The sequence below is a fragment of the Larimichthys crocea genome, chromosome XI (assembly GCF_000972845.2).
Source record: "Larimichthys crocea isolate SSNF chromosome XI, L_crocea_2.0, whole genome shotgun sequence".
NCBI classification, from domain to species: domain Eukaryota; kingdom Metazoa; phylum Chordata; class Actinopteri; family Sciaenidae; genus Larimichthys; species Larimichthys crocea.
In genome coordinates this window covers 13,273,751-13,296,254 of record NC_040021.1, presented here as the reverse complement: position 1 = coordinate 13,296,254, position 22,504 = coordinate 13,273,751, and the positions used below count along the sequence as shown (strand labels likewise).

The 22,504-nt window shown below is 40.1% G+C and overlaps 2 protein-coding genes across 3 annotated transcripts in view; one reads left to right on the top strand and one right to left on the bottom strand.

Annotated features, from left to right (window-relative positions):
* Positions 1-22,217, top strand: part of nkain2 (sodium/potassium transporting ATPase interacting 2) — a 79,907-nt gene extending 57,690 nt beyond the window's left edge. Inside the window, exons 5-7 of one of the 2 annotated variants that reach the window (XM_010739313.3) lie at positions 10,311-10,371; positions 16,155-16,236; positions 19,104-22,217. In XM_010739313.3, coding sequence (XP_010737615.2) covers positions 10,311-10,371; positions 16,155-16,236; positions 19,104-19,113 — 153 coding nt within the window. In that variant the 3' untranslated portion in view covers positions 19,114-22,217. Of the gene's footprint in view, positions 1-10,310; positions 10,372-16,154; positions 16,237-16,319; positions 17,836-19,103 lie in introns of those variants that run through there. The other variant, XM_027283948.1, reaches the window with a different exon arrangement.
* The window catches only part of trdn (triadin), a 112,877-nt gene that overhangs the window by 88,527 nt on the left and 1,846 nt on the right, over positions 1-22,504 (bottom strand). The window lies entirely within an intron of this gene.

Genomic DNA, 22,504 nt, shown 5'->3' with positions numbered 1-22,504 from the left:
ATTCCAGGAACTGCAGTTTTTGGTACTTTACAACCACGGCGGTTGCTGCTCTAGTAAAATAATAAATATTTAATATCCAAAATATTCATACTAGCATGTTTTTTTGTATCACCTTTATAAAGAAATGTCATTCAGTCATCTCACAGAGTTAGCATTAATTAGCTAGCTATCTAAAGATGATAAAGTCATCATGTAACCGCCAAACATCATGTCATGTGACTTTTTTTTAACTTCATATAGAGCCAGGCTAATTGTGACAGTAAAACTAGCTGTAAACACAACACTGACATATTATCATATTATGAAGAGTTTATGGTGAGTAGGTTAGCAAACAGCAGATATGATGCAACAATAACATCCCAACACCCAACAAATGTAAGCCCCAGTATTCATACTTCTGTTCTTTTGATCTCCAGAAGCTCTCAAGCTCTTCAGCTGCTAAATGTTCACCAACTAGTTGGTATATTCTTCATTCTTATGGTTGATGCTTGGCAGGTAGCTGACTGCTGTTTGTTGAAACAGCACTGATGAAAGCAACCAGGACTGAACCAAAACACTAAAGCTGTGATCTGTAAAACTAAAGGAGGAGCTGAAAGACGCTAAAACGGGAACTTCAGAACCAAGTTTACCATCAAGTTTATTATTAATATTCTTATTTTACAGTTTGCCCAAATATTGAACTATTCCTTTTAGTGTTACTTATTTCAATATTATTTTAATCAGTAGGTTCAGAGGTGTAAACAGGCAGTAGTTGATTTCTGTGCTTTTTGTGCTTTTGTGTGTGTGTGTGTGTGACACAATGCTTTGAAATGAATCCAATTATTCAATCGATTGTCTAAACAGTTACACTCAGTAGCACATTAAGTTTAATGTATGCCAACTTCCTTGTCTTTTGCAATGGGTTTGGGAATTGTGCAACTTTGTGGTAGTATCTGTTTTAAAGAAAAATAAAGCATCTAAGCTCAATTACGTTAAAACCTTCCCACAAACATTAAGATAAAATGAGCTGCATAAACTGCTCCAGAGACTCTCTCTCTCTTCTACCTCATTGTTTTCTGTTTACCTCTCTCACGTTCTCGCTGTCTTATTTCATTGCTACAAAAACGATTTCCTTCTCTCTGTTTCCCTGCCTGTCTCTTACCCTGGCCCTTTGTATTTCTTCCTCTCCTGCACTGTCGAACTGTGATAATTAGCAGGATCAAAAGAGACAGCAGAGGGAGAAATAAAGAGCGGGAATGAGGGAGGCCTGTCGCTTTTCATCTTAGTCTCCTCTGTATTTTAGCTCTGTGTTTTTTATTTCAGAGTACACACACGCATATGAATACAGACGCAGTAAACAAACCGCCGCTTTAATGTGACTGCATGCGTCATTACACCACCAGAAAGAGAGAAAGACTTTGGGAGTTTCACTGTTTCTGACTTTTCTTTTCTTTTTTTTCTTTTTCATTCTGCATCTTCCTCCCTCACTTAACATGACTGTCTCTCTCTCTCTCACCGGCTCTCCTCATGCACACTCTCTGTCAATCGATAGTGGTACTTATAGTGTGGCTGAGTGCCAAGCCACCACACAGCTGTACCACTGTCTCGCTGTAATTGGTGTGTGGAAACACTGTCATGCTCCATGAGCACACACTCAACAGTCTGACTGGTTCACTGGCTGACTGGCTGGCTGCTTCACTGTAATTGGTGGAAACACTGTCAGGGTCCGTAATAACATACGTTCAACCAGTCGAGTGCCTGACTAAGTGAGGGGTTAGGATTGGTTTGGATTGGACTCTAAACTGACTGGTTTTCTGCATGTTTACTGGTATTTACTGGCATTTGTGATGGGTGAGGCTGATGTTTTCCAGAAATAAAGGCACTTTTTGATTAAAAGGATATAAAAATCTTCTTCAACAGAGGATGTTTTGGCTAGATGGTCAGCTGGGCGTGTTACAGTTACAAGTTCATCTGTTGTAGAAGTTCAGGTATCACCTCACACCAAATTGTAGAATTAATTTACATTTGTACAGGAGATAATAAAGTTATCTCATAAGAAAATTGCATTTTTCATGCCCACCTTTTTCAGGCATTCATATATTTCATATGGATTTTATGTTCAGTTGCTAATTGGTTTTTACAAACTCCAAAACACAAAGGGGTTTCTTTATATTTTGGTGCTTGGGGCTTCTCCAAGGAGACCCAGAGAGTGCTCAGTGAAATGTCAGCTAATGGCATCACTGCCAGACTGTTGCACTGTGGGGGAATGCACCTGTATGACTTCTACGAGCGCAGCTTTTTCTTAGCTTTATTATTACCTGCATAGACACAGACAGATTAAATTATATTTTCTGGCTTCCTGCTGGGTCAGTGGTCTAGAGTGCATGTCTGCAGGTAATTTCAGTGATTAGCATAACTTCAAGGAACTAATCAGTGAAATCATCTTCATTTGTTTTGTGTTTTTGTTGGAAAGTCATCCTGCATACACACGGCCTTGCACGACACACAGCTGAACAACCTTGACTATGAAATGTTCAGGGTTCATGTGATGAAAATGATCTTTTGATATGCTTCTTGTTTGCATGTTATACCTGTTAGCCTCACTGCAATACTATACTGAGAGAATGTGCACAAATTACATCCACTCCACACTTCATACTGAACAATATCAAACCCCCCTGTCAAACATGTTTTGCTCCAAATTGGCTCATATACTTGACATGTTCCTGGCGTAAAATCCAAACTGTTGAGACTGCTCTGTCAAAATGGCTTATGACCAACAGACATTATAAACCTTTAAGACAGTGATGACCCTTTGCTCACCCCCGCAGCCTTTCAGAGTAAGCTTTTCAGTTGCAGATAATCTTGTGTTCGCCAAAGATATGCGTGATACAAACAGACAACAAACAAACAACACTGCCAACGCAGGACCCCGTTATTAGGTCACCGAAGAGACAAGACCAAGAGTCTACAGCCATGCTGCAGCTCTGTGAGGCTGTACTCTCTGTACTGACTGCGTTTTAACCTGAATGCAAATACCGACATGCTAACACGCATACATGTTTAGCAGTCATTCCATCATCTGGGGACCATGACCATGACCATGACCATGATGGGGACATCACAATTGAAACACACAGTGTTTTGTCTCATGTAGTTATTAAAATTGATTGATTGACTTGTTCTGTAGCTAGCCTCAAGTGGCTGTTTGAGGAACTGCAGTTTGCAGTTGGCACATATGTGTAACAGTATTCAGGTTATAGGAAAACATAACCTAAACAGTCTTGAGGTTTCTTTGTTCATCATTGGGGAGAGAAATTGAGTCATTAGCATTCATACATAACAAGCATTAGCATAACTGTTGTTTTTATTTTCATTTTTTTATTGACAGAATTGAATGTGACATTGTCGTTGTTGACCAAAGAAAGTGATGTCATTTTCGGGTTAAATTGTATTCATGCAAAGCAGCACCGGGACCAGATTTGTTTTCATAGCCGTTTTTATTCAAAGATGAGGCAAGAGAAAGAAAAGAGAAAGAACAATGCATGAGAATTGAATGTCAGTCAGCCAAGGCAAGTGCTGTGCTCTATAGCACTAATCCCATATTTGCTGAATAAGTTAAAGCTCCCATTTTTTATTTGTTTTTTCAAATTACAACAGGTAAAAACTTCTTGAATCAATTTAAAAAGCTTACAACGAGGGAAGGTAAACAGCAGCTCCAAAACTGTTGCATTTAAAACTTCAAATGTTTCGAGGGTGAACGAGGTCGAAACTGGATTTACTTAATTTGTGATTCATTTCTTCTTGCTCTAAGTTGTGTGCAGTTTTAAACAAGTACCAAACGCACAAACAAATTTGGATAAAAGTGATTAGATGTAATTATTCACTGTGGTATTACTGCAATTTTTCAACTCAGCTTTTACTGGCAGACAAAATGTTTTCATCACAAATAATTTACAGACTACGTGGTGGAAGAAAATGGAGCGAAACATTTGTGTGAGTTTAGGCAAGCATCTTGAGCACATAAACAGATTTAATTCAATGAATGTGACACCTTCATCACAGCACAATCTATCTGCAGAATGTAGCATCTGTAATGGATTCCCTCATTTGAGATTAATACGTTTTCATGATAGAGTAATACATCCAACACAAACGAGATTATCACACAGGCAGACAATTAAGATTCCTCATCAACAGTGTGAAGGTTGGTGGGTGTAAAGACGCGGGAAATGGGAAAGAATTAATTATGCATCTAAATATCATCATGATCTTCGGAAATGTTGGTCATACATCAACCTGTGAGCTGATTCAGTTTTTCTAAACCTTCAGGGAGATGATGCAGTGGCGTCAGCTCTTTCCACTGCGATTGTTTTGGTAAAATGCAACCTCACTTTCCTCCTTGGTGGAGGACAAACTGCGTCACTGGGTGACTGACCTATAACTGCCTTCCCCGTGGCATCTGTCCTTGCTTTTCTAAAAGGTCTCCTCCCATGATGCTTCATGTGATTTTTGGTCTCAGGCTATGCAGAACAGTTACTGGAGGTTTTCCTTTCCTTATCAAACAGCTGTTTGACATTCAACTAATTTCTCCCTGAGCTCCTTTCAAAACTTCCAGGTGTTATCGTCATCTCTGCTTAGGGAGCATTTGGGACTTGATTATTGTAGCAGAGAATGATGGTTCAGTTATCATTTGTTAGTTTAATGGCATTTCTTTGCCACATGGCAAATGCAGCCTTACTCTTTTATGGGATTCTTTATCATTTTGGGCACTAAAGACAAAGCATTCACTGTAATATATCCAGTGAAGCCACAACAGCCTGATACTGTGTGCTACCTCACAACTCTGGTTAAAAAAGACCATATATACATTTTATTTTGCACTGTCATGATTGGTAGTAATGTATTTTTCTGTTACAGGTACAAGTCCAAATAGCCATTGTGTATTAGAATCTCATTTGTTGCCATTGTTGTGTGGCTCTATGAATTGCAATATCTGCCTGTGGCTGGTCGTTCCACCTCTTTTGTCCAGACTGAAATATCCCAACAATTATTGGATAGTTCATTTGGTCAGTTCATTGGTTTATAAACCATCGTTAGGTAGAAATTCATACAGATAGTGGCTGAGCAGGCGGCTCAGACAATATATATATTCCACATTTTAAACCACAAAATCTACTAACCCTCTCCTGAGAAGGATCGCCAGTTAGCTTGCCAACCCATGGCAACAAGCCAAAAAGTATTTTACTAATAGTACCCTAGTACTTATAGTTCACCTGTTCTAGAGAGTCAGATTATTCTTCAACTCTCTCTAAATTCATTATTCCATTGACCCAGCATCAAACCACCATTCCCTGGAGTCATCAGTGGCGACTACAGGAGGTAACAGAGTTGACAGAAAATCACTAAGCTTGTCTGTCAGAGTTGGGTTTATTTTCATAGGCCAACAGTTGTAGTATTGAGTCTCAAAGTTTTTCCTTAAATCCCATAGATGAGTCTTTTGTTGAGATAAAAACTCATTCAATCTTAGTTGAACTGTGGATTTAATCAGCCTATTAATTGTCTATCTAGTCTTTTATGCTCCAAACGATCTTTCTCATATCAGCCTTTAAAAAAACACTATCAGTCAACCTCTAGTACAGACACTCCCCAGATGATGTATCCTAATGATGCCATTGAATGTGGTACAGGCATCAATGTTTCCCTCAGGATGAATTATATTCACTTAAACGATCCATCCTTTTGCATGTAGAGCCATCACCAGGTCAAAATGTTGTCCAGTATTTTGGTTCATGACTAATTACCTGCAAAACTGTTGACATTCTCATCGGCCTCAGTTGTGCTTTGCATTTAGTGATTATTAGCATGCTAACAGGCTAAACCAAGGTCGTAAAAAAATTATATGGAGGAAAAACTAGACCGTGTATCTGCAGTGCAGGAAGCCCACTTTGCAGTCATTATCATTGCATTTGTTCAGAACATTCAGTTCAAGCTCTGAAAGAGAAAATGTTACAGTCGACTATTGTGAAGAAGTAAGAACATTTGACAGTCTAGTACCAATACCATTACTCTTATCTGTCTTAAGATAATGCCAATAGGTTTGCTGACTCAGTCTTGCATAGCTAACTACATTGTTTACAATGGCAACGAGTACCTGCTACACAGTATGTTTAAGAAATGGGACAACTCAAATCAAATTTTATTTGTACAGTGGTCCCTCGTTTATCGTTTATCGATACGTTCTGAAAATAACCCGCAATAAACGAAATCCGCGAAGTGAGTTTTACAATTATTATACATGTTTTAAGGCCGTAAAACCCCTAACCACACACTTTTATACACCTTTTTACGCGCATTTTGTACAGTACTCCCTTAGTTAATCAGGACGCAGAACACATGTGCGGTTCTCCCTTAGCCAATTTAGGACGCAGAACACAATGCGTGTTCATACTGTACAGTACGCTGTAAAAAAAAAAAAAGCATGCAAAATTACACTAAAAAAATCTGCGAAACAGCGAGTCCGCGAAAAGTGAACCGCGATATAGCGAGGGACAACTGTATAGCCCAAATTCACAAAACACATTGTACACCCTCTGTCCTTAGACCCTCGGTTCGAGTGAGGAAAAACTTGCCCACAAAAAACCCTTTTAACAGGGAAAAAAGGTGGAAGAAAATTTAGGAAGAGCCACAGAGAAGGGATCCCTCTCCCAGGACGGACAGACATGCAATAGATGTCACGTGTACAATTACAATGAATGATAAAATGATTACAGTAGCAGTGGAGCCTGTGATAGAGATAGAGAGACACAGATGCACAGCAGCAGCAAGTCATTAACTAACTATAAACTGTAATGAAGATATGGTAGCAATAATGACAGTAATAATATGTGTAGTGGATGTCGTGCAGGACCACAGCAGCAGCCACGATCTGTGAGAACCTGCTGGACGAGAGAGCACAGAAACTCTGGGGAATTAGTTTAAGTTTAAAGACGGTCATCCTGCCTCCTGGGATAGTGTGCATCACTACGCACATAAAATCCTATAATAATGGCTCCTGCTCTGAATGAGGTACATGCCTTCATGGGGTAAAGTGGTGAAGGGATCCTGCCCAGTGCTGAAGTAGTCCTATTTCCATTTCCAGTCATCACGTCTAACATCCCTCTGTTTTGCTGCGGCAATGAGCTAACCCTAATCCCCTGACAAAATGAAGCAACTGTCTGAGAAACCTGGGAGCAGCTCGCTTTAATTCAGTCCGTCTAACAACAACAAAGAAGGACAGGGGAGCAGATAAAACAAAAAGCAGATATTTATCAAATTTTTATCTCACACAAACTCTGTTCAGTCACCATTAATGATGGTTAAATATTCATTAGGTCCTCAAAAATAGTTTGAAACTAGAAACGGATACACTCTCTATAGAAAATGTATGTGTGCCAGCAGCTGAAAAAGTCGTGTCATCTGAAAAACAATTAGTGAAAGAACCTGAAATGGCCGTGAGAAGGGAAGAGTTGAAAGTGTGTGCACTGAATAAAGTATCGTGGCCATCGTAGTTTCTTCTATGCACTTAGAGCAGGAGGGGGAGGTGAGGGGTATTCAGTTGGTTGTAATCTGAGTCCAAAGATATGCACTATGTGCGCTGTGATGAACTGGCAACTTGTCTATCATGCTAAGACAGCAGGGATAGGCCCCCACTACAACCCTAATGAACATAAGCGTTTACAGAAAATAAACAGAAAAAAAGCTCTTCACCATATTTGCTTTCTCATTTCACTCAGTGGCAATATAATATCTGCGTCTGACAGCTGTGAGCGTCAACGTATGAGTCACTCTGCGTAACATATTGTAGATTTGAAAAGAAAGAGATAAAGTTACCTTCAAGGAGACTGTCAGTTCCTCCTGAATACAACGCCGTGGGCTAAGAGATGTGGATGGTTGTTTTTTGATCTTAATCTTACTCAAATCAACATCTGTTCCATTTCATGCATATACATGATATATTTATGTGTATATATATATATATATATCTATACATATATTTATATATTGGACAACCTTTTAGTCCTGCAAAACTCGAAATGTTGGTACAGTTAACAAGATAGTCCAAATATAACTGCAGGCACCAAAAATATTCAGACTCACAACTCCAACAATAAACAAGATAAGGCACACACACAGCCCGTGGCTAATATTGATGCATCCCCGCTATCTTATTTGGGTTTCTTCACATCTTGAGAAGATATAATCAGACTTATTGTAAACAGGATATTATGTTTACATGCAGCAACACCAAAACCAAATACTTGAGTATCCAGAATATTAACAGGATATTGATGTGCAGAGAAACGCACCCTGTCACAGCTAATCAGATGTTCTCAATTGCAGGGTAGGACAGTTCTCTGCGCTCTGTTCAGTGCTACTAACAAAACTGCACCCAGAAAGTCATTTTCGGAGGCAATGAGCCTGCAGAAGACAGAACAGGCTCCAGTTTAGCTTTCACTGCATGTGTCAGAAAACTCCCCAAAACTCTTGAAAACCTTTTAAAAAACAGTTTGTCTTTGTAACATTACAAGTCTCCTTTAAGTGAACACGCCTAATAAATCACTTTAGCTGTAGTAGCGTTGGACAGGAGGTGGGTTGAGGTCATCTTAATCTTTCAAAATAAAGGTATTCTGCTAAACGGCTGTCAATGCTTGTGACAACTGAGGTTTTGTAGCCAGTAAAGTTTATCGGCGTCTTTGAGCAGTGGCAATTTTTCAAGGCATCTCTGATACATAAAGTCTCCTATGTTATCCAAATTTATTTTCTCATCACCGTTGATCCCCATGCTGATACTGGCAGCGTTGTCTACTTCCAGTATTTGGCTCAGCCTTAAATAAATTCATCCCCCACTGAGCAAAACACTATTTTTCTGTGCCTCATCTAACAGGGTGTGGGGTGGGGAGGGAAAAAGAAAGGGAAAAGGAATGATTGTGGGGGGAAGAAGGGAAGGAAATACAAGCAGGAAGAAAATGGCGAGAGAGGGAGGAAGTATGAGGAGAGGAGTGCTTTGGGAGCTGAACATTATTTAGACTAAATGAGGTCAAGACCTTGAGATATACACTGAATCTCAAATGTAGTTGCTCACATTTGCAGCTCCCTGTGTGTTTACGTGCGTGTGCCATGTAGTCAATAGAATACCAACCAGGTCAATGTCATTTTTCTCACACTTAAAGCCTTATTTGAACAATAAGGCATCTTTATTAAGGGTAATATGTTAGTTTAAAACCTCCATATACCTCCATCACTGTCTGCCTGCATCTTCCTCCCTTACCACACCCGCCTCTATCTCTCTTTCCTCCTCTATCATTGCGGGGTAATAAGGTCACTAAAAAGGCGACCTTACATTGAAGACACCTCCCTGCAGCTTCTCTCCAATCAGCTGCCTCTTGCAGGTCGCCTTGGAAACAGACAGCCAATGGGAGAGCAAATCTTAGAGCAAAGGTGTTCTGCTCGTGTGGACTGCTATATCACTGTCCAAATCTGCACACACACACACACACAGACAGGTTTAATGCTTTTTTTGTAACAGTGACAGCACACAAAAACACAGCACCGTAGCCCCTTTTTTGATAGTTCAATGTGCAGCTGTTATTGTGCTCAGGTTTGTGAATGGCTTCAAATGGAGGTGAAACCAGTGGAGAGTGAGGGAGAACAATGTGAGGTACACCTCTGTGTTTAGCTACAACAAAGCCCCGTCAGGGCAGGCGGTGGTGAGGTTTTACATTTCGATGATAGCAACAAATACGGAACTATCTACCTTGACATCGTAATGCCAAAGCAGGGAGGGAGCTGAAAATTCAATTTCAGCGATCACAATCTCACTAATGTTCAGCCTTAGCGCCATAATGGAGACACATTTGTGACAATACTTTTTCTTTTTATGGTTGTAAGCTTTGAAGATGTGTATTAAAACAATGTCAGTACACCTCTGAAGCCATGAAACTTTAGGCTAACCTTGTGGTTGTCATTGAAGATGTCTGACATTCAGTGTGTGTGTGTGTGTGTGTGTGTGTGTGTGTGTGTGTCCATTGATTCGAGTGCTCTATTTTGGAGCAAAATACCACAGCGCTGTTCTGCTCCACTTACACCAACACCTGTTTTCTCTGTCTGTTCCAACTATTTGTTCAGTATCCATGTTTCCTCTGTTGTTTGTCTACCTATATATATCTCCCTCCATCTATATATATATCTCCCTACCTCTATCTATCTATCTATCTATCTATCTATCTATCTATCTATCTATAAATAATAATCCTTCCTCTGTCTCTGCTTCTCTCTCTCTTTGTCTCTAGTTGATGGGGTTTATCTACGCCTGCTATGTGGTCAAGCTCATTTCAGAAGAAGAGGATAGCTGTAAGTACAGTCACACACACACACACACACGCACAAATGCACGTACACACAGATTTTACCGCAGACTCCACTCACAAAAATAGATGTCTGTATTCACCCTGCCACAGTTTCTCAATCACTGTTCGCTAAGCTGCCAGGCATTCCATTAAACAGAGGCTAATGTGTTTCACAAGTTTTTGCCACAGTAGTTTCTCCTACTCCCTTGGAAGGGGAGGGTAAGGCGAGGGGTATTCAGTCGGTTGCAATCTGAAACCTCATTTCTAGATGCCACTAAATCCTCCCACAACTTTAAATTTATCTGGCCGGATGCTTCTAAGGGTGCTTTCACACCAGGATTGTCTGAGAGACTTTCACACCTTCATTTGGTTTGGTTCACTTCAAGCACTGACCAGGAAGAAAAAAAAAGTATGAGCAAGAATAAAACCCAGCTCACTGATTGACCAGGAAATCCATCCCCTCCAGCCGGCTTGTTCACAACAAAAACAAACAATGGAGCAACACAAAATGAATGCAGGGTTTCTGTTTTAACTTTGGCGTCCAAACCTAATTGGTTTTTCACAAGAAATTGCCCAGTATGAGCTCAGTATGAGCAGCAGGCGGGGCAGCGAGCTATCCAGCATGTTGCTCTGTACATGAGACGAATGCAGCACTACCGAAAAAGACGGCGGAGAGCGAGAGACGTGCTGCTGTGGCTACGCAGACACAGAGCGAGGTCAATTCCTCTCTTTGGTTCGCCGGAGAGTCAATTTGCATTTTGCACTGTAAGCAAACCGCAACCAGGGTTCACTTGCGTGAGTTTGTTTGTTCGTTCATGAGATTTCACAATTTCCCAAATGAAGCAGACTATCAGAGGAAACGAACTCTGGTCTGTCTAAAGCAGACCAAACAGCTCCGGTGTAAAAGTGCCCTAAGTGAAGTGAATTCAATCTGTGCCTCTGTTTTCTCTCCATCTCACTTCCTTGACTCGTCCTCTTCTTCATTCTCTTCACCCCCGAAGCAGGTATGGCTTGAATGAAGCCATCTTGGTGCCTTCACCAACCTTAGACAGAACTCAAAGTGAAACTTGTAGCCTCCAGCTTTCACAGCTAGCAACTCATTCATTTACGCCAACACGAGAGAGAAATGAACGAGGGAGAGTGGGTGAAGGATGAGCAAAACTAGATAGATTCATGCGGGATCAAAGTTGTCTTTCATTCATGTTCCCACCACTTTCAACCACCATCACCAAGCAACTGTCAGGAAAGAAGAACAAAAGATGTTCACCCCATCCATTCATGTCATCTCTTTATTCAGTCTTTTATCAATACATCAGTTCATTAATACAACCATGTTGATTGGAAAGTGTGCAGCTTGTACAGTAAAAGGCGACATTGAATACCATTTAGTAAGCATTATTATTATTATGAAGTGTTGAAGCAGTACCAGATGGGGAAAATGAGGCAAATCAACATGGTAATTCGGCAATTGTTGTATTTTGAATGCACTGCGTGTCAGTGAGCATTAACTTAGATGAGCCCATTTACCTGAGGCCATCAGTTTAGTTATTCCATTAAAGTCATTCTGCAGAAAGATCAATACCTAAGCATGTCTTATTCAACACTGAATCGAGGATGCCGTTTGCTAACACATAAATATTGATGGGTAATAAATGCGGGCTAGATTAGTGGAAATAGTTTGAGGGGCTGAGAGTAGACAAGTAAACCTGCTTTCCCTCCTGCCCAAGGCAGATTGGGGATTGAGAAATAATCTTGTCTGTGCTCAATGAGGTCACAGATAAATATTAAATCGCTCGATTGTTAAAAGTAAAAGTTAAGAGTGACGCAACACTCAACATTTATCTGACTTTTATGGTGTGTAGTTGAGTTTCAGGGGTTATTTTGAAATTGGATTTTTTAATACTGCATTGTGTAATAAGCTTTGTGGCATCAGGAACCCTAAAATGCCACTTGGTCTATGTCTAAATAATTAATGTCGAACAGTTATTATTTGGCCTTTGCTTAACTGTTGTGTTTTGGCCCTTGGCTCTCAATGCTGCATATTCCTGCTTGTTTTGCACCCTGAGAGAGAGCTTGTTGGAAATAAATAACAATATTAGATGAGATAAAGCTAGAGCTAACTGCTGTGTACAACATGTACTTGTTAAATCATTATTATCTTCACTGTAGCAACTAAAATCTTTGGGCAGAAGCAAAATTATAAGCTTTAACACAATCAATTTTCTTTTTTTAAAGGCCATGAAAACACAGTTTCTCAATCAGCTTATTTCTATGACTGATGGAGTCCCAAACAAACACAAAAACAGAACAGTTTTGGTTATTTCACATGAAAGATTTAGGTATTTTTCTCACTGTGTGGGTCCAGTTTGGAAAAGATGATTTCACAGTGTGCTATATTCCCAACCACCAATCAGAATTTAGCAACATTTGAATCTGATCAAACCCTCCCAGTCCTGATGAAACAAACTCAACGTAAACAAAATAAATACTTGATGTCATAAAGAAATAATTTGAAACCACATGTTCAGGAGCTGTAAAGGTCCGGTGTGTAAGATATCAGAGGCTCTATTGGCAGGAAATTAATATAATATTCATACATATGTTTCCATTAGTGTATAATCACCTGAAAAAAAGAATCATTGTGCTTTTGTTGCCTTAAATTAGGCTGTTATATCTACAGAGCGGGTCCTCTTCCATGGAGTCCGCCATGTTGAACCGCCATAGTTCTACAGTAGCCCCGAGCAGACAAACAACTGCAACTTCACTGCTAGGTGGCACTAAATCCTACACACTGCCATCCATCTATATCCATTCTGCAAGCTGTTTATTCTGTTTAGGAGCTGGAGCTTAGCATGCATTGGAGCAAGGCCACCAGTCAACACATGTACACAAACACATTAAGACTCACACTCACTTCCAGTTCACATAAATTTCATGTTTTTGGACTGTGGAAGAAAACGAGGGGGAGAAAACATCGAGATTAAATTCAAACCACAAAAAAAATGAGTGCTAATATTATAAGCCACGAACCACGTCTTCTCAAGGGACAAATGTTATCAGAAGTAATCAGAATTCAAATTGAGGTTTCAGGCCACTATTAAAGGCATAATGAATACGTATGCGGTGTCGCATGCATCATTTTCATGTGACAAAAAGATCATTTTCTGCATAATAATTTTGGGATTCATTGTAATCTTCATGTTGCAGAGCCTTAACTCCTGAAAGCGTGATGATGCAGTCTGGGCGACCAAACAATAATCAGGGAGCTTTGTTGGGAGATGTGCCTTGGGTGAAGAAGCTAATACTCATTAAGGACCTATGAAGATTTTGAGTTGCTGAGAAAGCTAATTACTCTGATAATTATTCTGTGCATGTGTGAGTGAGCATGTGTGCATGTGTTTAAACGTGCATATAGGACGTGTGTCTGTATGAGGAGGTTAATCATCATTTTCAGTTTTATCGGTGTCACATATTCGAATGTGTCAGACAGATTATTTTCAAAAACATGAACAACATGCACACAGACGACTACTGCAGTCTTTGTATGATCAGTCGTTGTGTAAGTGGAAGTGTTTAGGACACTTCTGCTAATAGTGAACATTAATGAATGGAAAATAATTACCACAATCATTTTAAATCTTTCGAATCGCTCATGTTCCTACATTGGACAAACCTGGACCTTATGAATAACATATCTGAATTTTTAAATTGGGCCACTCCAGCTTGATAGGCAGCACACTGACAAGGTTAGAGGCTCCATTTTCTCTTGTGTTCAAAGGGTCGAGCATGGCAGAAACTCAGCTGAGACTATTTGACTGCAGCATGAATCAGCAGGAAACCCTTACCGTTCACACCAGTCCGTTCCTTCACAAAAGGATCCAGACAAAGAAGGAGCACATCAAGCACAGGCAATGGCTCTGCATTGTCTGTGCCGAACAGTCATAATGAGGCAAATGATTCTAAAATATCACCGTACTGCAGCGGTTCAGGAAAACTGCTGATAGACGAAGAAGATCATCTGTTGTCCCGTGGTGTGGTGGAATCTAAATTTCACATGAATGCATTAAGAGGATTAAAGGAGACGTGTGAAATCTCACAGCGAAGACGTGGTGATTCATAATGAATCTTACACGATTTCAACAGGCTTAAAAGAACAAGAAAGGCAAGTGAGGACAGATACCTTGACCCATAAACCTGAACTCCAAATCATTCATCAGTCTAGTGATGATTTTGAAATCTATTAAAGGTAGTTATGCATTTTGTTAAAAGAGGGCTTCATTTTGGGGGGAAATGTTTACCTTCATGCCAAGAGTTAGATGAGAAGACACCACTCTAATTCAGTTAATTAGTAATTAATTAGGTCAGCGACACAGAGTCAACAGCTAGTTGGCCTAGCTTAGCAAGAAGACGAAAAATCCTGGCTCTGTTCAAAGTTGAAAAATCCAACTACTAACACCTGGAATGTAAAAACTACAAATTTGAGGCTTTAGGGTGAGTTATGTGCTGAAAGCCAATAAATACTTAAATTAAGTAAACCCCTGTAAAACCACTCATTGTCATTTGTATTTCAAACTTGAGAATGTTAAATAGTGAGCTTTAGATGTGCTTGTAGGGAAATCTTTTATGTTAAACCAAGACCCCACCAGGCACGTCTCTGTAACGTCGCAGCCACAACACTGTTTTGGTCCATTCTCCGAGCAGTTTCAAGCAACTCAGAAGTGAAGAGTTTTGCCCTCCAAACGTTGTTAACTTGCTCAGATTTTGTCTTTTTTTCCCTGGTTTATGTGTTTCTACCATAAGTAAATAGGTATGAAGTTAACTGATTTCCCTTTGGACTCTTTTTAACGATTGAACGTTTGTACAGGGTATTTTATTTTGATAAACCCAGAACACGTTGCATCTGTGCCCGACGGATTTTAGCTGTTTGCATCCGTTTCTAGTCTTCATGCTAAGATAAGCTAGACATGTGGGACTCACAGCTGGAACTACAGTATATGACTCTATCTCACAAAACGTCAAACTGTTTCTTTAAAAGGAGCGACAGCATTATATCCAGTAAAGATATTAATAGGTAACAGCTCTATGCATTTTCATTCATTGTGTCATTTATTGGATTTTCTTGATATTCATACACAAACAAATCAAAGAAATCGGTGGATTTGTCGGGAATGAAAACGTTTGATGCTGGCTTCCACATGATGTTTGGACTTACATCCCTGTTTATCACAGGTTTAAGGTATACTTTCATCTCCGCAGTGACAAGCTAAATTCCACATTGTACTTGATGTTATAAAATCATACTGAATAAAGAAGAAAGTATGTTGCTGATCAAGGCAAGGAAGTACCCTTTTATGAGCTCTACAACATCAAAGCAAAAAAATTCCTCTCTTCAAAAGTCTAGGCTCTCTGCCTCTGTCTGAGGGAAGCAACCACCTGCTGGCAGCTTCTCAGCCCTTGAATATGTGGAGCTATACTAGATAATTTAGGAGTTAAGAGTATTCTCAAGGCATAAATATATTGCTGCATAAGTCTTAGTCTTCCTCCTGAAATAGAATCCAATTTGCATCACAGGATTTTCATACAGTTGAGTCCAACTTTTCACTAAAAGCAACCTTGATGAGCTGTAAGAGCAGCAGCGACTGAGGTGGTGGTTCTGGTACAAATTGTCTCGTTGAGATCTCTGTAGGTGTGGGCGGCCTAATGCAATGAATCATCTGTGGTGGGAGGTTCCCAGCTGATAAGCACAAAGGCAATCACTTTCCTCTAATTGGTGTTGTTTTTGTGCAGTTGATTTTATAGGAGGGTTCGACTCGTATGGTTACCAGGGGCCTCAGAAGACCTCCCACCTCCAACTACAGCCCATGTACATGTAAGTATCGTGACACTCTCTCTGTTGACGATCACATTGTGCTAATGGTGGTGATCAGAAATCCAACTTTTCTTTCCTAACAGCGAGGAAATACACTCATATCAACAGAACACCCCAGTCATCAACAGTGCACCATGTTTAGGGTCTAATTTTCATCCGTGTTGGATATCTTGATTTCTGCTGTGAGGATGATAAAGGCGCATTGTCGCTGTATCAGCATAAGGGCTTATCATTTATCAGCTCAAGGTCTCATCAGTTATCACCGTTGTAGGGCTTTCATCACTCCTCCTCACAGGTGGCAAATCAAGGTGAGTTATGCGATGAAAGCCGCTATATCCTTGTTGTCACTCCGACTGAAGCTGCGTTTCATAATTAGCTTTTTTTTTACCCACACTGACTGAAAGGAGCATCCTCCTGAGAATTTGTTGTGTTGTGAAGCATTTATTTCACATCTCTGCAGTTTAGATTGTAGTTTATATGATGATTTCCTGCGACTGAAACCGTAGATTCCAGTTTCATGGAGACCTTCGGCTATTCTTAGGCCGGTTGAGCCAACAGGATAACACAAAATGAGTCTGAGTCGAGGTTTAGACAGCCCCGCATCAATCTCACTGTCTCGCTTTGTCCTGTGGAAAGCGCCAGGCAATACAGCAAAAGCTACACCACTGTAACAAACAACAATACGCAATAATGGTGATTCCACTGATGTGCGGCGGACAGGTGATCAATAACTGTGTTATTAGAGAAAAGAGCCAGAGCGAATTAGAGAGAGATGCAGAGAGAAACTGAGATCAAGATGGGCGAGAGACCAGCAGATAGACAGAAAGAAAGAGAGAGAGAGAGAGACGAGAGAAGAGAAGAAACACGGAGTGATGGATGAAACGTTGGACTAAACAAAGAAGAAAGGCAATAAAGGGCCATTCTGTAGTTTTATTAGTCCCTTGTGGAAGTCATAACACAGATCATAAATCATCAGCACCCAAGATAATGGCCGCAAACACAAAACACACACTCTCACACAAGAGCTGAAGTGTGAATATCTATGCACACACACACACAGACATTCAAACACTGCGTACTGTATACACAAACACCTAGACAGTAAATGTGCTGATAGACATCTTGTCCATGCACATTAACGTACACACACACACACACACACACACACACAGGTATATGCACACGCTCGCACAAACATCAATATGCTATCATTGTTCCCCAGCTGTTGTCCCTTCACTTTGGTGTTTATTGGCTTTGGCCACAGGGACCAATAAAGAAGCATCAGCTGAACCATCCCAATGGAAATCTCTCCCTCGATTTGCAAGACACACGCTCAACCACCCACCCACACACACATTCACAAACAACAACAACAATTACCGCTATTCAGAATTTGATAGACACGTTCACTTCTTTGCATAAGGAAAAGTTTAGCATAATCCCAACACGTCCTAACACCTAAAAATGGACATCTTGATTCATTATTTTCCACAACAGATGTTTTATTCCTACATCTGTCGTTACAGCCTCATAATTAGTGTCAGGGTTGCACTTATATCCAGCTAGTGCTAAACAAAACAAACTATACAAGGGATTGTAACTACAGCTAGTGCTAAACAAAACAAACTATACAAGGGATTGTAACTACACCGGTCCAATGAAATATTGCATCATACAGATGTCTTGAAAACTCCTATAGATAGAGATATATATATATATAGATAGATAGATAGATAGATAGATAGATAGATAGATAGATAGATAGATAGATAGATAGATAGATAGATAGATAGATAGATAGATAGATCATAACCAGTGATTCTCTTTTACACCACATACCATCTCCGAATATATTCAGCTCTCCAGGTACCACCAGTGTAACAGACATTAAAATACAGCAGGCCGAGCATTATTCAGCTACAGAAGATTGGCACAGGAGGAAAGTTTATTCCTAATAGGAAGAATTTTATTGTTGACTGTTGTTGAATCCTGAATTCTGAGTTTGTTCAAGAACCAGAGCTACTTGGGTGGAAGATGGATGCTCCTGATCCACACTTTTCTTCCTTATAGTTCCCATTTGGAGCCACGATTGCAATGTTTCCAAACCCTTTATTTTACCTTCACTAACTGTCTCCCTGTCACGTTTTTAGCTCGTAACTAATCACAGATGACAGAAAACATAACAGGAAAGTAATATTAAATCACCCTCTTAAATGACTTTATGAACTAAAATAACAATTTATCATATAACAGAAACACAATAATTACAACATGAAACCTCTAGACCTCTAGGACATTTACAAGGATTTATATGGCCTTTGTTCGGGAATCCAGGATGCTATAATAGATCGATTAGGTAGATTTTATCAGTGCTATGCCAGGAAGTTTCATCTCAACGTGTATTTTAAGGCATGTGAGAGCTGTGCTAATAAGAGAGAATATGCAACTTCATTCTGAACAGTGGCTACAGCAAGTGACAGTTATAGGACAACGCAACATCAAGCAACATGTTGTTGTTTGCCCGAGTGAATCACTTTATCAAGGACGATACTGAGCAAATGCACCGCTAAGCATTTCATCATAAGCCTCTTAATCTTTACTGTTCTCACGTATGCCTCGGCTTTCTCGAGCAGCTTTAAAGTTAACATCTCTTCTACAGTGTGCAATATGATGATGTCACGTATACTGTATGTTCTTTATGTGGCTGTTCTGAGTTAGTGCCGCCGCTCGAACATGCCCTCTGTACATGACTTTTCAGTGGCACTTTAAGAGGTTCACATAAACATTTACCTTTAAATCTGTATTAAAGCAATAAAAGGGATTCAGTTAATGTTTTGTATAACCCCTCTCTTCTCCTCCTCATACAGGTCAAAGTAAAGGAGCGCTGCCTTACAAATCACCACCGCTTAACATCCTGCTTCTACTACTCCGACTGTCTTTTAATACAACAACAACAACCAAGGCACAGACAGGATACAGAAGACACTAAGATATTCTGTGTTTCAACCTACAAATCCCCTCCCAGTACTTGGTCAGATTGCCTCCCTTGTCTGCCTGTCTGCTGTTTTTAAATGGAGTTAGGCGTGTTCCTGATGAAACACTGGCCTCGTGTGGTTAAACATAGTAACTGCACACCAGTACAGGCAGCTCTGGTAACATCTGCATTCTTGTTTTGTTGTTTCTTTTTTTTGTCTCTGAGTGAAGCAATCAGGAGCCAGTGACTTGCTTCCTCTTGTGCTGTTGGGTATCTGCATTGTGAATGAAACCAAAGAGGCCACAACTCATTGGTGATTCACTGACGCGTCACATCCGGCTTCCAAGGAGAACTCATGGAGTTGCTGAAGTTACTTCAAGCTACTGCAGAAATCTATCTCAAATGTTGTGGTATCTAACAGCTCTCCAATGCAGATATTCCTCACCAAAGAGTAAAAAAAACAAAACACAGAGACACGTCCTTGTGTACACAATAGAGCCCGTTTAACCATATGTGGAACGTTTTGCTCTTTGTGTCTGACAGATTAGACACCGGACTTTCCAACTGAGCATCTACTAACAAGGTTACCGATACAGGAATGTCAGACATCTTTTTTTCTGAGATTACTTTTGGGTGAATTTGGGTTTTTGTTGCAAACAGTGACAGAGAAAAGATGAAAGTCACGGGCTGGACGCACAAGTACATGCTACACATTTTATTCTGTTGTTTCATCAGAAATGTTGAATGTTAAATAACAGTGTGATGTGTAGATTAACATACTTTCTTGTCATATGTGCATGTGTACAGGAAACAAACACATACATACACACACACACACACACACACACACAACAGATCTATTACCGTTTAACTTTTTTACTACTAATGTGAATCTTAATGTTTACAGTAGAAATTCAGTCTGCCCGGACAGACAGACTTCACACCTGACAGACAGATGCAGCAGGTAGATAGACAGGCAAACTCGGAGACAGACAGGAAACTTTTTCGCTTCAGCATCCCAAAGGCTATGGGGTGTTTTCTGCCATATTACTACAGACGGGACAATGGTTCCCAGTGTGTCTTTTGGTCTCTTCCTGTCTAAATATTTTGTCTTCCATCCGAGACAGACTGGCAGAGGTAGATAGAGACAGAAAACGAGAAAGCAAGCGACCACAGAAGAGGGATTGAGGTCAGTCAACAGTTTCCTTTCCAACTCAGACCTTTTGTGGCTCTCAATGCCAAGGTTCTGTTTCCGTCAGCAGGCAAGTCCTTTTTCTGAATTATAAGACAAAAAAAAAAGCTGGAGGCCAGATGAAGTGCCCAATCAGCCTAATCTTCAGAATCGACCTCTTCCGAATCACAGAAGTCTAGTCAGATAGTTCAAGAGCAGCCAAAATCGTCTGCAGGCGTCCCGTACAGAAATGACAATCACAGTCATAGTGGCCTGAATCTCGTCATGGATTTTCTTTTTTTTTTTTGTACCATTAAAATGTGACAAAAAGCTGACAAGAGGCTGTCATCCTTATGTGGGAGCAGGGATTATTTGATTAATTATTTGTTGTTTTGATAACACCCCAGTGGATGACAACAATTGGTGCAAAAAAGAGAAATGAAAGAACGGAGGCTGAATCTTTGTACGCGTTCGTTCTCGCCTGCAGACTAATGAGGACAAACATTATACCAGAGAGATGCCAGAGACTTAGCGGCCCCCCCCCCTGCCCCTCTTCACCTCACTACTCGAATTTTAATGTTGAAAGTGCCAACTATATCACCACATGGATATCTGCAGAGCCTGGTTTCTGAAAGCTTACAGACTGGGACCAAAAATAATGGGTCTCAGGTTCACTTTTCTTGGGTTCCCATGTAAGAAAAGTAGCAAGGCTTAAAAAAAAAATCACATTTGCATTCCAGGCAGCCAGCAGGTTTTCTCTTGTATTCTGCTCTGAAAAATCCTTCCTACTGGAAATGTGACTAAACATGTTGCACTTGTGTTGCAATCACTGGACCAAATGTTTGAGGCCTTCTCCGTCAACCAAGGAACATTTCTGGGTGCATACACTGGCTTCTCTTGGCATGAGGATGGACTAACAGACCATTTCCACTCTCCAAACTGATCTCAAAGTCCACCTTCCACCCCAACCCTCCCCCCGTCTGCCAGTTATCTTCAGCAGCTCATGTTTTGTAATAAAACTCTGTGGGTTACGTTCACAGTCGCTGCCCCGTGAGGCTCCTATGACACTCACTCTGGAGGACAGAAACAACATTTTGTGTGTTTGCATGAGTTGTTTCCAAACTGTTGCGTATTTAATCTCATGCTGCGTGTGACTAACTAGCTTCTTAAAAATGGGAACTGTTTGGTTTGTTGAATGCTCCTCAACTCTCTTCAAAGAGTCCTAAATGTGAACTTTGTGATTTTTTCTATAAATAACACAGTCTGAAGTGTCTGCCGAGTAAAGGAGAAAAATAGCTACTACGATGTAAAACGATGAAATGTAACTTTGAACTTCTAGACGTTTTTTAATCACATGTGGCCGTGTTTACTGTTTTTTCTAGTTGACTACTAATGTATGATGTTGTGTACAAGTGGGACTACTATGTTTTATTTCTTCTAATTGTACAGTGTATTTGAAACGAGAGAGTAAGAGGAGGATGGGCGGAAAGAGAACTAGTTGCACTATAGTCTGTGATTCTTTCATTAACCATTCTGTCAGGGCTGGAAATTCACTTTCACTTCAGCACATAATTAACTTGACAATATTCATTTATATTTGAATTATCAACCAACACCACACATGGCTTTTTAAATAAATAAAATGACTGCAGATAAAGTGTCCTTTTTTTTCAAAATTCAAACACAGAGCTGATGTTGTGAAAAGGGTCACATATCCATTATTTAGAAGCGTAATTGAAAAAGATAGTTGGTCGTGTCATTATCAAATTAAACTATATGAACTGAAAGTGAATTCATTCGCTAATTTGTTTTTTATTTAACTGAGTCAATTGAATATTACCTGACCAACCTAACGACAGACTGAAGCAATTATTCAGAAAATCAGAAAGAGTTTCAGATATATAATGTGACTCACGTGTGTGTGTGTGTGTGTGTGTGTGCGTGTGTGTGTGTGTGTGAGAGAGAGAGAGAGAGAGAGAGAGAGAGAGAGAGAGAGTGAGAGTGAGATAGACTTTGTACTGCAGTACATTGTACTTTTCTGTGTCATGGTGAACTGATCAACACTTAACCCAGAACCTGCAAAGCCACAACTCTTCCACGCAAATCAAACTGAAGGAAACTCA